Below are 15,610 nucleotides of genomic sequence, written 5' to 3' on the forward strand. Positions count from 1 at the left end.
AGTTTTATGCTTTGAACTTTCAAATTTTGTACATCATTCTATATTTATGCAATATAACATTTACAACTCTTTCATAACTGCTTTATTTGTAATAGGTTTCAAAATTCCGGGTCTACTGTCCTGTGTCTAATTATTGACCTTAACCTAAAAACTCATAAGAACTTGGAGTATATCTTGTATCCATCTTTTGTCCTTTTTTGCGAGTTTTACACCTTCTCAAGGTTACTTCAAAGGTTTTTGATTCAGGCTTGATTTTTGGCTCTTAGGATGATTCATGCTTGAATTCTGACTTTTGTCTTCTTTACCTTTTCATATATATATATATATATATATATATATATATAGAGAGAGAGAGAGAGAGAGTCCCCTCAGTGTTAGAGCTTTGATGTATGAAATCTCGTGCACTGGATTATTTCTTCCTTTTGCTCCATTCCCTGAAAAGGAAAATACACACGGGACTCGGAAGTATTCATTTAGATGATGACTGCTTAATCCTTTTTCTCCATCAGAAAGGTTGTAACCTAGACCAGGAATAATTCAGTATTCCTCGTGTCTTTCGGGTCTAATATCATCATTTAGTACGGGTTAGCTTTTTGCCTATCATCTAAAATAGTTAGTATAATTAAAAAGAATAAAATAAAATCATATTTGAGTGATACCTGACCATGGGTACTTCTTTTGCCTAGAAGTAATACTTCTTTAAATGAACAACGTTCCAATTTGATGGTAGTACTTTGGCTTCTATGGTTTCCAACTCATATGCTCCCTTTCTAGTGATGCTTCAAATTCTATAGGGTCCTTCCCAATTTGGACTCAATTTCCTTACATTAGCTGCTTTTGTTGATTGAAAAACCTTTTTGAGGATGAAGTCCCCAATTTTGAAGTATCTAAGATGACCTTTCTGGTTGTAGTATCGCTCGATAATTTGTTTCTGAGCCTCCATTCTTATTAGAGCCGCTTCTCTCCTTTCTTCAAGCAAATCTAAATTCATTCTCATCTCTTCCTCATTTGATTCCTCAGTTGCTTGTATATATCTCGTACTTGGTTCACCTACTTCAACTGTAATTAAGGCTTCAACGTCATAAACAAGTGAAAATGGAGTCTCTCCCGTACCTGTCTTTGATGTCGTTCAATAAGCCCATAAGACTCTTGGTAACACTTCAAGCCACTTGCCATTTGACTCCTCTAGTCTTTTCTTCAAGTTATTAATAATAACTTTATTTTTTGATTCGTCTTGTCCATTGGCCACATGGTGGTAAGGTGTGGAAGTTATCCTTTCAATCTGCTAACTCTGAAAAACTTCTGTGATTTTCGTGCCTAAGAATTGCGGGCCATTATCACATACGATTTCTTTTAGAACTCCGAACCGGCATATAATGTTTCGCCAAATAAAGTTCATGGCTTCTTTCTCCCGCACTTGTTTGAAGGCTCCTGCTTCTACCTATTTGGAAAAATAATCCGTTAATACTAATAAAAACCGTACCTTTCCTTTAGCTTGTGGCAGTGGTCCCACGATATCCATCCCCCACTTCATAAAAGGCCATGGTGAAATAACCGGATGTAATAACTCTGATGGGCGATGCATGTTATTGCCATATCATTGGCATTTGTCACACTTGGCCACAAAACTTTCCACATCTTCTTCCATTTTTGGCCAATAGTATCCTGCTCTTATTAGAGTTTTTACCAAGGACCTTCCTCCTGCGTGATTTCCACAATGTCCCTCATGTACTTCTCTCATCACATATTCTATTTGAGAAGGTCCGAGACATCTTGCTAAAGGTCCTCCGAACATCTTTCAATAAAGGTTTCCTCGAACCAAATAGTTACGGGCAGCTTTTCGTCAAAGTGACTGAGATCTTTTCTTGTCTTCAGGTAGAATTCCGTACTGCAGAAAGTTAACAAATTCGTTTCTCCAATCCCAAGTCAAATTATTGAAATTTACCTCATTTTTATCTTGGTCAAGTGCTGAATGGAACAAAAGTATTACGATAGCATTTTCTGCATTCGTTACTTCGGCAACAGATGCGAGATTAGCCAGTGCATCTGCTTCTGCATTTTCCTCCTTGGGTATTTGCACGATTTTCCATGATTGGAACTGTCTGATTAATTCTCGCGCCTTTTCCAAATATTGCTGCATTCGTACCTCTCTTGTTATGTAAGTCCTCTGCATCTGGTTAACTACCAGCCGCGAATCACTTTTGATTACAATCTGCTCTATCCCAAGTTCTCGTGGCAGTTCCAGTCCTGCAATTACAGCTTCATACTCTGCTTCATTGTTAGTAATGGGATAGCATTTTATTGCTTGCCTTATGATTTCTCCCGAAGGTGGGATTAGAACAATACCTAAGCCCGCTTCTTTAACATTTGAGGAGCCGTCAGTAAATAGGGTCCAAGTACCCGGATTAGATCCGGTGAATACCTGTAGTTCCTTTTTTGCTTCAGGAACTATTCCTGCATTGAAATCTGCCACAAAATCTGCTAAAACTTGAGATTTGATCGCAGTTCTAGGTTGATACACAATATCGTATTCACTAAGTTCAATAGCCCATTTAGCTAACCTACCTGACAGCTCTTGCTTAAGCAATATATTTCTTAGGGGATAGGCAGTTACTACAGAGATAGGATGGCATTGAAAATAAGGCCTCAACTTTCTAGATGCCATAACTAATGCTAAAGCAAGTTTTTTTAAGTGAGGGTATCGAGTTTCAACATCCAACAAAGATTTGCTAACATAATAAATTGGAGATCGTTTACCTTTATCTTCTCGTACCAGTACTGCACTTACCGCCATTTCTGACACAGCGTGATAGATGAGTAGCCTTTCTCTATCCTTTGGTTTAGCCAATAGGGGTGGATTTGATAAATATGCTTTTAGATTTTTAAGAGCTTGTTGACATTCGTCAGTCCACTCAAATTGGTTTTGCTTTTTCAATATTGAGAAGAACTTAAAACTTTTCTCCGAAGATTTGAAAATAAATCTTCCCAAAGCTGCGATCCTACCTGTCAACCTCTGCACCTCTTTTTTGCTCATGAGTATGTCTGGTATCTCCTCAATGGGTTTGATCTGTGTAGGGTGTGAGCACCTAATGTTTTACTATATTTTGAATTTTTATCATCTTCTACTATGTAAATATTTTTAGAAATTTAATATATTATTTTAGCTTAGTTACATTTTTATAGTGTAAAAATTAAAAATATTTTAAAAGGTCAATTATTACTATTAGTATTATTTATATTTTTATTTTTATTTTTATTTTAAAATAAATTAAATTAAAAAATCGAAAAAAATAAATATTTTAAAAAAAATTTGGATGGGAATAAAAAAAAATAGGAAAAGTAGAAGTATGGAATTAAAAAGTAAAAGTAAAAGTAGGTGGAAATTGCTTAATAATAAAGTAAAAGAAAGTGAAAAATTAAAAAAATAAAAGTAAAAGAATGTGGAAATTTAAAAAAATGAAAAGTAAAATAAAGTTGAAATTAAAAAATAAAAGTAAAGGTAGCTAAAAATTTTTAAAAAAAAAGTAAAAGAAAGTGAAAATTTAAAATAGAAAAGTAAAATAAGTGGAAATTAAAAAAAGAAAAGTAAAATAAGTGGAAAATAAAAAAAGTAAAGTAAAAAAAGTGGAAAATTAAAAAATAAAAGTAAAGGAAAGTGGAGAATTATTTTTTTAAAAAAACAAGAAGAAAAATGGGAAGTGGGAATTCTTTTTAATTAAAAAATAATAATAAAATAATACAAAAATATGAAAACAATTCTAATTTTTTTTCTATAAATAGAAGAGAAATATGAGGAGAAAAGGGGAGAGGAGAAGAAAAAAAGAAAAGAGGGAATTGAGAGAAATTGTTTTTCTTCTTCTACGCTAAGGGAATTTCTACTTGTGTCATTCTTTCTTCGTCTTTCTTTCGGAAAATCCAGCAATTCATCACCCAAAACCCAATAAAAAATACTTCAAAATATCCCTTTTTACACGCCAAACAGTGGAGTCAATAGTCGAGGTCGAGAATTCAGTTGGAGCTCCGTTCACTAGCTTTGATGTTCTTCTTCGCTTATGCTTATTCGGCGTTCGTCTGAGTTATTGTACATATTCTTGAAGACTCATTTAATTGAAAATTTTGTATTAAAGGTTTATTCTTTCCTCTGTTCTTTTTATCTTATTTCATGTGATTTTATTTATTTGCCTTTAAATTTTATAAATAATAATATAAATTAGTCCTTAAAAGTTATATACTTAATTATGTTTCTGGAAATATGGTATTCAAACTTGCTCTAAAGTTGGAAAGATTTGGACCCTAATAAGTTTGGGTTTCAATTGTTGGGCTATAGGGTATTGATATATGATGATTTATTTATTCAAATATCTAAAATCATACACTTCTTCCACAAGTAATTCCATAATTCGTGACCTCACAATAATCTCAAAGTTTAGGAAGAATAACGAACATCGTTAGAGTGATTTAGGCGCGCTTTTAATTATTTTATCGCGATTATGTATACATTTGCGTGGCATAATTGTGATTTTCAAAATTAAAATCGAAGTATGTATTCGCACAACTTTGGTCAAAACAATTTTAATATAATAAAATGATATTAATTGTGTACATGTACGCATGACATGATTTTGGCACAATAAACAAAACGGATTCACACACATGATTCGTTTCAAAGATAATTCCATATCTTAATATTTAAAAGCGGATAGATAAAGCATTGAAACCAATAAATCACAGTTTATCCAAAATTAAATCAAGCCAAATGTAGTCAATAAAGCGACCGTGCTAGAACCACGAAACTCGGGGAATGCCTTACACCTTCTCCCCGGTCAACAGAATTTCTTACCTGGACTTTGTTTTCGCAGACCAATAATAATAGAGTCAAATCTTCCTTTGACTAGGGATTCAAATAAAATGTGACTTGGAACACCCAAAAAATCAATTCCAAGTGGCGACTCTGTAAATAAAATAATCTCTACTCAAATTTATCACTTTAATTGGAAAAACTCTTTAATCCATAATACATATCTTTTGTGGCAAAAAGAGGTGTGACAGCTCTGGCGACTCCGCTGGGGAAAAGAACCCAGAACTTCTGGTTCAGGGTTCATAATTCGAGCTTGTAATGTGATATATACTTGGCTTTCTTGATTGTTGATATTACTGTGTTTTGTGGGCCTAATGTGCTAATTGCCGATCATTTACCGCTTTGATATTATTTGAACTGTATAAACTGCCTTCTTACGCCTCCCTTCTGAGTCTTCTGAATTTATGGTGCACACATGCGCGTGGCCCACTTTCTATTAGAGGTCATACCAAATAGAACGAAGGTGCATCAGCAACTAGGCCGGGTAGACTTTCGTGCTCCCGGTACGTTGCCCCCACCTCAGCTCGAGTTGTCCGATTGGGTAAGCCAGGTCTAAAACACTCCCCCCCCCCCCCCCAAGGATTTTAAATATACAATAACATAGCCTCATCTCGGATCCCTAGTAGGAACGTTTGTTTGCATCATGTGCATTTGACTTTGGGGACTCAACACAGGGGTTTGGTCCGTCTAAGACAGGTGTACCCAAAAAATAAAAGACTATCGTGATGCATCCTACGTGCTATTTTTGCATTTATCTGTTTCGACTTGCATGTCGATCGGCTTCTAGAATAGGGGAGAATAATCAAGAAAAACCAAGAGCTGGGTAGGAAAAGAAAAATTCACCAGGTTCTCAAAAACCCAGTTATTTGAAAAATTCTTAAACTCTGCCGAAATTTTGAAAATAAAAGAGAGAAAAAGAAAAGTCAGTTCAAAATGAGTCAAAAAAAATCATGTTTTCCATGTTGTATCAAAACTGACCGAACTACGCGGGTCTGATTCTCACCGGATGTGAGATACGTAAGCAAACCTCATTGGTTCCAGGCCTAATTCTTTTTGAAAAAATTCAAAAATATTTTCATTTAATTCCTTCTTTTGAAATCTTTCGTTAGAAAATCTAAAATAAAAAAAATAAAAATCAAAAATATTTTCTTTCTTTTTAGAAGTCTTTCATTCGAAAAAGAAAATCAAATCAAAATCCAAAAATATATTTTTATTCCTTCTTTAGAAGTCTTTCTTCGGAAAAAATAAAATAAAAATCGAAATTCAAAAAAAAATCTTTCTTCTTTAGAAATCTTTCTTTTAAAAAATTCTCAAAAAAAAATCAAAATCCAAAAAAAATAATATTTTCTTTCAGAAATTACCAAAATATAAAAAGAATATATTAAAAAAATCAAAATACAAAAATATTTTCTTTATTCTTAAAGAAGTTTTTCTTTCAAAAACTTCCCCCAAAAAAATAAAAAATCAAAAAAATCAAAAATATTTTCCTTGTTAGAAGCTTTCGTGGTTTGTTTTGTATATGAGTAAAAAATGTTAGTTTATTTACTATTCCTGATTTATCCTTGAACTACGAAATGATCTGATTCATGCGACTTTATGATACGTAGGCAATCCCCATCAGATTCGATCATAGCCATAAACAAATTGAGTGAAAAAATAAACCGAAAAAAAAAATGAGTGAAAAAGAAAGAATAGAGTGACAAAAAGATAACAAAGAAAAACAAAGAGCGAAAAGCAACAAAAAGAAAAAGAAAAAGAAATCAAGATATGAAAAAAAATCAAAAAAAAACAAGAAAAAAAAAAGAGCCTCCCCAGAAGGAATCAGTTCACCCCTGTTGGTGAATCATACTCGAGCTTGTTCCAAAAGCTAGTCAGGCTAGGTCTACTACAACCAGTAGCCCCGAACCGGCCAAACTCTGAATCCCCCTTGCACCGGGCTAATGCTAGATGTGAATGCCACTCTAAAGCAGTGGGACATGATACAGAAGACTGTTGGACTCTTAAGAGAGCAGTGGAAGATCTCATCGAGATCAAGGCAATAGTACTTAGGGATGAAAAGGCCCCTAATATGATGAACAATCCTCTGCCTACTCACACCAATGGGCCAGTAGTCGGAATGATCTGTGAAGATGGGGAATTTGATCTGGCACTAAAGGCCATTGCAGCCATTGTTGAGACAGAAGAAAAGCCAAAAAACAGTCGCCAAGCTTGAAAGTCCCCCATCAGATGGGAGTCTCGGTAGCCAGTCTTGCTATCCTTTATGTGTTCAGATTATCTCAGGGTGTGATCCGGATGTTTTACTTTATTGTCTTACTTTCCAATGTAAACCCTTCTATCTTTAAAAATCAAAAGAAAAAAAATCAAAAAAATAAAATAAAAATCAAATAAAATTAATATTTCGTTGTCCAGGAATGTCTCTTTTCTTAATCTTGTCACTTTTCTTATTCTCTTTTCAGTTCTGTTAATTCATATTTTAATGATATGACATGCTTGCAGACCTCATGCTCAGATCTTAAAATGTTGTCAGACTTTGAAATAATGATTCAAGAGTCAGAATGCAATGAAGATAAGTTTAAGGATATAAAACAAAGAATCGGAACAACTAAGGGAAAGTGGCTCCAGATTGGAAAGGTCCATACATTGTAACAAGAGTACTGCCAAAAGGAAGTGTTGTACTTGAGAAACATCGAAGGAAATGTCTCTGAAACAACTGTCAACGCAAGTGCAGTCAAAAGGTACTATGCTTGATCCTCTATATAGCTTTAATGTTCTCCGGTTGGGATGAAGAAGGCTTTCTTTCTCATTATTCAAATATTCAACCCTTTGCAAATCCTTTGAGCTGGATCTTTTTTTTTATTACCCTCTTTGGAACCTGGAAGTTATTATTGAAAAATAATTTAATGAAAAATGAAAAAGAAAAAAAATGAAAAAAAAACAAAAACAAAAGAAGAAGAAAAGACAAAAATAAAATGAAATGAAAAAAAAAAGAGGAAAAAGGAAAGGAAAAAGAAAGAGAAAAGAAAATAAAACAGAAGAAAAAGAAAAAGAAAAATATAAAAAAATAAAGTTCCTTGAACTACGTTCGACTTAATTCCGAAAGGATACGTAGGCAGCCTCTCTCTGAGGTTCAGTCACACCAAAACAAAAATCCAAATTTCCCCGAACGTTGAAACTGGGGCAGATGTTACAATGGTTCGACAATGGTCTCGCCTGAGAGGTTCCAAGGTTGTAATTCAATCCAAATTCTTTTTACCCAAATCCTTTTCAAGTCCTTCCGATCAATCGATGAGAATGTTCAAAATTGGAGGATACAACCACTTGGATCTGGTGCAACCAAAATGAGAGAAATAAAATGAGACTGGTGAAAACCCTTATGGGCACCGTAAGGCAATGGTGAGTAAAGAAACTAAAATGAGAGAGTCTTTTTAGTGAAAACTCACAAGGAGCATTATAAGGCGATGGTGAGAAGAGAGAGGTCAACTGGTGAAAACCCACAAAGGATGCCATGGATCAAAAAGAGGATCCTCACAACCATTGGCATCGACACAGTCCTAGGCAAGGTTTCTCGATTTCGAGGCAAAGGTTGTGATGAATTTCTCAGAGTCAGACGGTTTACACAGATCAGGCATCCAGTCCAAAAGGTATGTCATGTTCATTGAAGTCCGCATGTACTCCAAATAAGTCATTCTTTCCTTTCCCCAAAAGGGATACCTTTTGTCTAAATTCATTGTCTATTCCATTGTTTGTTGTTCTTTGAATCCCTTTCTGTCTAACTCTGTTCCAAAACTAAGGCGAAAAAGGGAAGGCAAGACTGATTTACAAGGCTTTTATTTGATACAAACTAATATTCAAGAGGTACCAAGCCTCAACAGGGGCATCAAGTCAACCCCGACTGGCCATGGTGGTTGATGCTTTGAAATCAAAAACTCTCAAAAGGAGGAAATCGAATTGAAAGTGCCTAGAAAGGCAAAATGAAGTTGAAAAGGTTAAGTCACAAGTGGCTAACCATTTTGGCAAAGTTTGAAAAGCCAAAGGTTCCCCAATGCTCTGAAATTGAGAGTTTTTGAAGAAAGAAGTCGAAAGTAAATTGCCACAAAGGCAAAATAAAGTTGAAAAGGTTAAATCCCACGCGACCAACCGTCATGTAAAAGTTTGAAAAGTCAAAAGCTCTCCGGGGCCAGAAATGCAAGTAGTATTCACGAACCATTTAGTGACAGGTTGAAATCATCATCAAAAGAAGATGTACACAAAGTCAAGCTGCCAAAGACATCAAGGCCACAAACAGACCACCACTTTTAAAACTCACAATTTTTCTTTGTTTACAGCAGGAACAAAGCAGTGCAGAATGGCGATTCCTAAAGAACGAATGTCACCAAATGTAAGTTTCCTTAAAATCTCCAATTTCCTTTATTTTTAGCATGCATCACTACTGTTCGTACCTCTCATTTTCGTAGCTTAACCCAGGTAGAACCTTGTCGCCTAGGGGGATCCAGCTCACAGTTCCGGATAGAAGTACTCCTCGTCCAGGATTATTTTTCGTAGCTTAACCCAGGTAGAACCTTTTCGCCTAGGGGGATCCAGCTCATAGTTCCGGGTAAAAGTACTCTTTGTCCAGGCTTATTTTTCGTAGCTTAACCTAGGTAGAACCTTTTCGCCTAGGGGGATCCAGCTCATATTTTCAGGTAGAAGTACTATTCGCCCAGGCTTGTTTTACGTAGATTAACCCAGGTAGAACCTTTTCGCCTAGGGGGATCCAGCTCATAGTTCCGGGTAGACGTACTCTTCGCCCAGGATGTTTTACGTAGCTTAACCCAGGTAGAATCATTTTGCCTAGAAGGATCCAGCCCATAGTTTTCGGTCAGAAGTACTCTTCGCTCAGGTTGTTTTACGTAGCTTAACTCAGGTAGAACATTTTCGCCTGGGGGGATCCAGCTCATAGTTCTGGGTAGAAGTACTCTTTGCCCAAGATGTTTTTCGTATCTTAACCCAGGTAGAACCTTTTCGCCTAGGGAGATCCAGCTCATAGTTTCCAGGTAGAAGTACTTTTCACTCAGGTTGTTTTACGTTGCTTAACCCAGGTAGAACCTTTTCGCCTAGGGGGATCCAGCTCATAGTTCCGGGTAGAAGTACTCTTTGCCCAAGTAGTTTTTCGTAGCTTAACCCAGGTAGAACCTTTTCGCCTGGGGGAATCCAGCTCATAGTTTCCGGGTAGAAGTACTCTTTGCTCAAGCTATTTTTCATAGCTTAACCCAGGTAGAACCTTTTCGCCTAGGTGGATCCAGCTTAGAGTTCCGGGTAGAAGTACTCTTAGCGTATGATGTTTTACGTTGCTTAACCTAGGTAGAACCTTTTCTCCTAGGGGGATCCAGCTCATAGTTTGCAGGTAGAAGTACTCTTCGCCCAGGCTGTTTTTCGTAGCTTAACCCGGGTAGAACCTTTTCGCCTAGGGGGATCCAGCTCATAGTTTCGGGTAGAAGTAATCTTCGCTCAGGTTATTTTACGTAGCTTAACCCAGGTAGAACCTTTTTCCCTAGGGGGATCCAGCTCATAGTTCCGAGTAGAAGTACTCTTCGCTCAGGTTGTTTTACGTAGCTTCACCCAGGTAGAAACTTTTCACTTAGGGGGATCCAGCTCATATTCTGGGTAGAAGTACTCTTCGCCCAGGCTCGCTTTTCGCAGTTTAACCCAGGTAGAACCTTTTCACCCAGGGGATTCATTTTGATTTCAGTAATACAGGGCACCAACCCCTGGTTACATTTCTTTTCCGTAATACAGGGTGCCATCCCCTGGTTACATTTTCTTTCAGTAATACAAGACGTCATCCCATGACTACATTATTTTCAGTAATACAGGGTACCAACCCCTGATTACATTCTTTTTCCGTAATAAGGGTACCAACCCCTGGTTATATTTCCTTACGAGTATCAGGGTATACCAATCCCTAGTCGCTTTTCCAATATAGGGTCTCCACTCCCAAGTTTCTTTCATTTTAGACATAGGGTCTCCATTCCCTAGTCTCTGTTTTTTTTTTTTGAGGTACACCATTCCCGACCTTTTATTGCTTTCAATAAAGAAGTAGTTTAGAATTTTGGTACAATAACTCACGAAATTTTCCTTGTGCAAACTGGGGTACAAAAAATTTGTTTCTTTGTTTTGGTGTCTGAGTAGGTTTTACCTCGAGGCACAGGGTTCGAGATGACCAAAAGAAGAAGTCTCAATTCAGAATAAAAGAAAAGAAAAAATAGGTGAATCCAAAATGCAAAAGCAGTTGAAAAGATGTGGAATGCTCAAGACATGACTGAAGCCACAAGCATTGGAGTCTCGTTTTAATTAGAAGAAGCTATAGAAAAATGAACTAGCACCTACATCTAGCGAGCATCAAGGTTTAGATCAGAGTCTACATAAAGAACCAGTCAAGACTCAAAATCAAGTTTCAGAAGACTCATAGATAGGAATCTTGTAACTCATAGCTGACAGGCTTGTTTAGCTTCTTTTTTATTTTGATATAATAGCAGGATCGTGGATCGGAGCCTTGACGGAACCTCACTCGACTCATCAACTCATCATTCCACTATTCTCCTTGAAATACACGTGACCTGATTTCCCTATAACCTGGGATATGAAAGTTGTCCAAAATCAGGACTCGGTTGCTTTTATTTCTTTTCCTTTTGAATAACGGTTGGGTCAAAAATTAGTCACATGGCTCACCTAGTCTTTGCCTGAAAACTCTTCATGTTTCCAAGTAAAGAGGGGCAGCTGTGAGCACCTAATTTTTGACTATATTTTGAATTTTTATCATCTTCTACTATGTAAATATTTTTAGAAATTTAATATATTTTTTTAGCTTTGTTACATTTTTTTATAGGGTAAAAATTAAAAATAATTTAAAAGGTCAATTATTACTATTAGTATTATTTTTATATTTATATTTATATTTATTTTAAAATAAAATAAATTAAAAAATAGAAGAAAAAAATTTAAAATTTTGGATGGGAATAAACAAATAGGAAAAGTAGAAGTATGGAATTAAAAAGTAAAAGTAGATGGAAATTGTTTAATAAAAAATTAAAAGAAAGTGGAAAATTAAAAAAATAAAAGTAAAAGAATGTGAAAATTTAAAAAAATGAAAAGTAAAAGAAATTTGGAATTAAAAAATAAAAGTAAATGTAGCTGAAATTTTTTTTAAAAAAAAAGTAAAAGAAAGTGTAAATTTAAAAAAGAAAAGTAAAATAAGTGGAAATTAAAAAAAGAAAAGTAAAAAAAGTGGAAAATAAAAAACAAAAAAGTAAAGTAAACAAAGTGAGAAATTAAAAAATAAAATTAAAAGAAAGTGGAGAATTATTTTTTTTTTAAAAGAAGAAAAATGGAAAGTGGGAATTCTTTTTAATTAAAAATTAAAAAATAAATAAAAAATCTGAAAAATTTCCGAATTTTTTTTCTATAAATAGAAGAGAAATGTGAGGAGAAAAGGGGAGAGGAGGAGAAAAAAAGAAGAGAGGAGGGAAATGAGAGAAATTATTTTTCTTCTTCTACGCTAAGGGAATTTCTACTTGTGTCATTCTTTCTTCGTCTTTCTTTCGGAAAATCCAACAATTCATCACCCAAAAACCAACAAAAAATACTTCAAAATATCCCTTTTCACACGCCAAATAGTGGAGTCAATAGTCGAGGTCGAAAATTTTGTTGGAGCTCCGATCACTAACTTTGATGTTCTTCTTCGCTTATGCTTGTTCGGCGTTCGTCTGAGTTTTTGTACATGTTCTTGAAGACTCATTTAATTGGAAATTTTGCATTAAAGGTTTATTCTTTCCTATTTTCTTTTTATCCTATTTCATGTGATTTTATTTATTTACCTTTAAATTTTATAAATAATAATGTAAATTAGTCCTTAAAAGTTATATGATTAATTATGTTTCTGAAAATATGGTATTCAAACTTGCTTTAAAGTTGGGAAGATTTGGACCCTAATAAGTTTGGGCTTCAATTATTGGGCTATAGGGTATTGGTATATGATGGTTTATTTATTCAAATATCTAAATTCATACACTTCTTCCACAAGTAATTCCATAATTCATGACCTCACAATAATCTCAAAGTTTAGGAAGAATAATGAACATCGTTAGAGTACTTTAGGAGCGCTTTTAATTAGTTTATTGCGATTATGTATACGTTTGCATGGCATAATTGTGATTTTCAAAATTAAAAGCGAAGTATGTATTCATGCAACTTTGGTCAAAACAATCTTAATATAATAAAATGATATTAATTGTGTACATGTACGTGTAACATGATTTTGCCACAATAAACTAAACGGATTTAAACATGTGATTCGTTTCAAAGATAATTTCATATTTTAATAATTAAAAGCGGATAGATAAAGCATGGAAACCAACAAATCACAGTTTATCCAAAATTAAATCAAGCCAAATGTAGTCAATAAAGCGACCATGCTAGAACCACGGGACTCGGGAAATGCCTTACACCTTCTCCCCGGTCAACAAAATTTCTTACCCGGACTTTATTTTTGCAGATCAATAATAATAGAGTCAAGCCTTCTTTTGACTAGGGATTCAAATAAAAGGTAACTTGAAACACCCAAAAAATCAATTCCAAGTGGCGACTCTGTAACTAAAATAATCCCTACTTAAATTTGTCATTTTAATCGAAAAAACTCTTTAACCCATAATAATCCATAATACATATCTTTTTTGGGGGTATAAAAGGGGTGTGACATAGGGTTCACTTCAATACCTCGGTTAGAAACAAGAAAACCCAAAAACTTACCTGAAGCCACGCCAAAGGCACATTTTTCTGGATTTAACTTCATATTGAACTTGCGGAGAATCTGAAAAGTGTCCTACAAATGCTGGATATGATCTCCTGCATGTAGTGATTTGACTAGCATATCATCAATGTAGACTTCCATAGTCTTTCCCAGATGTTCTTGAAATATTTTTGTTACCAATCTTTGATACGTGGCTCCAGCATTTTTTAGTCCGAAAGGCATGACTTTATAACAGTAAGTCCCCATGTCCGTGATAAAGGAAGTTTTTTCTTCATCTAAAGGGTTCATCTTTATCTGGTTATATCCTGAATAGGCATCTAAAAAACTTAACAACTCATGTCCTGCAGTAGAATCATTTAGTTGATCTATGTGCAGTAAAGGAAATGAATTTTTAGGATAAGCCTTATTTAAGTTAGTATAATCTACACAAACTCGTCATTTCCCATTCTTTTTTGGTACTACTACAATATTAGCTAGCCAGTTAGGATATTTTACCTCTCGTATTGATCCTATTTTTAAAAGTTTTTGTACCTCATCCTGGATCACCTGATTTTTGAAGGATCCCTGGTTCCTTTTCTTCTGTTTGACAGGTGGATATGAAGGATCTTCATTCAGCTTATAGGTCATCATCTCCGGTGGTATACCTGTCATATCTGAATGCGACCAAGCAAAGCAATCTACTTTAGCTTGTAAAAATTTGACAAGTTTACCTTTCATTCCCGGGCTAAGCTTCATTCCGACATAAACTTTTCTATCTGGCCATTGCTTGGAAAGTGTGATAGCCTCGAGTTCTTCAATTGTTGTTTTGATGTTTTCATTCTCTTCTGGCTCTTGAATGATGTCAGACTTTGAATCTACATTCATCTGTCCTGAACTGTTTTCAATTGAGGTTTGTGTATTTATGTCCTCAACTAAATTCTGTAGTTGCTATTTCTTATTTGCATCATCGTTCACTGTGCTCGAATCCGCAACTGAATTAATATTTTTAGAAGCATGTTGATCTTCACGGATTTGTCGAATCCCCCATTGCGAAGGAAACTTAATAATTTGATCTAAAGTAGATGGTACATCATCTATATCATGAATCCACGGCCTGCCAAGAATCATATTATAAGTCATGTCCATATCTATCACCTGAAATTTTGTATCCTTGACAACTCCTTCTGCAAATATGGTAAGCACTATTTCCCCTTTTGTGATAACTCTTGAATTATCAAATCCAGATAAGGTATGTGCTTTCGGTACCATCTTGTCATCAGCTTGCATCTCATTTACCACTCTCAGAAGAATAATATTTACGGAGCTACCTGGATCAATCAAAAATCGTTTAACATTAGTATCATGTACAAGTAAAGATATTACCAGTGCATCATTGTGGGGGATTATCAAGCCATCTGCATCTGCATCATTAAACGTTATATTGTCTTCCTCCAAAACTTGGCGAACTCGCTTCCCATGGGTGACCGTGACTTTCGATGTCTTCTTTGCAGCCGTATATGTCACTCCGTTGACCTCTTCTCCCCCGCTTATCACGTTAACCGTTCTTTTTGGTGATGGGGGTTTCAGAGGATCTTGTTTATTCTTCATATAAGATTGCTTACCGTTCTCACTGAACAAGTCAGTTAAATAACCTTGTTTTAACAAATGCTCTACTTCACCTTGTAATAATCTGCAATCTGCTATTTTGTGGCCATGGTCATTATGAAACTCGCACAAAAAATCTGGATTTCTTCTGCTAGGGTTTGATCTCATTTCTTTAGGCCGCGCACCTTATCTCCCATATTCCTTAGAACAGCTACCAACTCAGAAGTGCTAATATTGAAACTGTAATCACCAATCCTTGCATTTGTATTGGCATTACTGTCTCGCGCATCTCGCCCTTTTACGAACTTGGATGATGAACCCGCATCTCTATGCCTTGATCTAGAATCATACCATTTATTTTCTTGTTTGGACCATGAATCCCG

General features: G+C 35.2%; 2 protein-coding genes across 2 annotated transcripts; both read right to left on the reverse strand.

The window, feature by feature from the left end:
• Positions 1-781: 781 nt before the first annotated feature.
• Positions 782-14,507, reverse strand: LOC138901932 (uncharacterized). Its single transcript, XM_070189732.1, has 3 exons — positions 14,175-14,507; positions 1,946-3,067; positions 782-1,117 (listed from the first exon to the last, which is right to left on the reverse strand). Exons 1-3 carry the CDS (start codon positions 14,505-14,507, stop codon positions 782-784), a joined length of 1,791 nt encoding a protein of 596 aa, XP_070045833.1.
• A 63-nt stretch (positions 14,508-14,570) lies between these two features.
• LOC104106632 (uncharacterized) lies at positions 14,571-15,395 on the reverse strand. Its single transcript, XM_009615217.1, has one exon. It carries the CDS (start codon positions 15,393-15,395, stop codon positions 14,571-14,573), a length of 825 nt encoding a protein of 274 aa, XP_009613512.1.
• Between the last annotated feature and the right edge of the window lie 215 nt (positions 15,396-15,610).

Source organism: Nicotiana tomentosiformis, chromosome 11 (assembly GCF_000390325.3).
Source record: "Nicotiana tomentosiformis chromosome 11, ASM39032v3, whole genome shotgun sequence".
In the NCBI taxonomy this organism is placed as follows: Eukaryota; Viridiplantae; Streptophyta; class Magnoliopsida; order Solanales; family Solanaceae; genus Nicotiana; species Nicotiana tomentosiformis.

Excerpts from the sequence above, each read along its gene's own strand:
- LOC138901932 (XM_070189732.1), bottom strand. The coding sequence starts at position 14,507 with ATGAATGTAGATTCAAAGTCTGACATCATTCAAGAGCCAGAAGAGAAT. Across the intron at positions 3,068-14,174 it reads ATCAGGTGATCCAGGATGAG|ATCAAACCCATTGAGGAGAT; the intron begins GTACAAAAACTT and ends CACCCTACACAG. Across the intron at positions 1,118-1,945 it reads TTGACCAAGATAAAAATGAG|ACAGGTACGGGAGAGACTCC; the intron begins GTAAATTTCAAT and ends ACGACATCAAAG.
- LOC104106632 (XM_009615217.1), bottom strand. The coding sequence starts at position 15,395 with ATGAGATCAAACCCTAGCAGAAGAAATCCAGATTTTTTGTGCGAGTTT.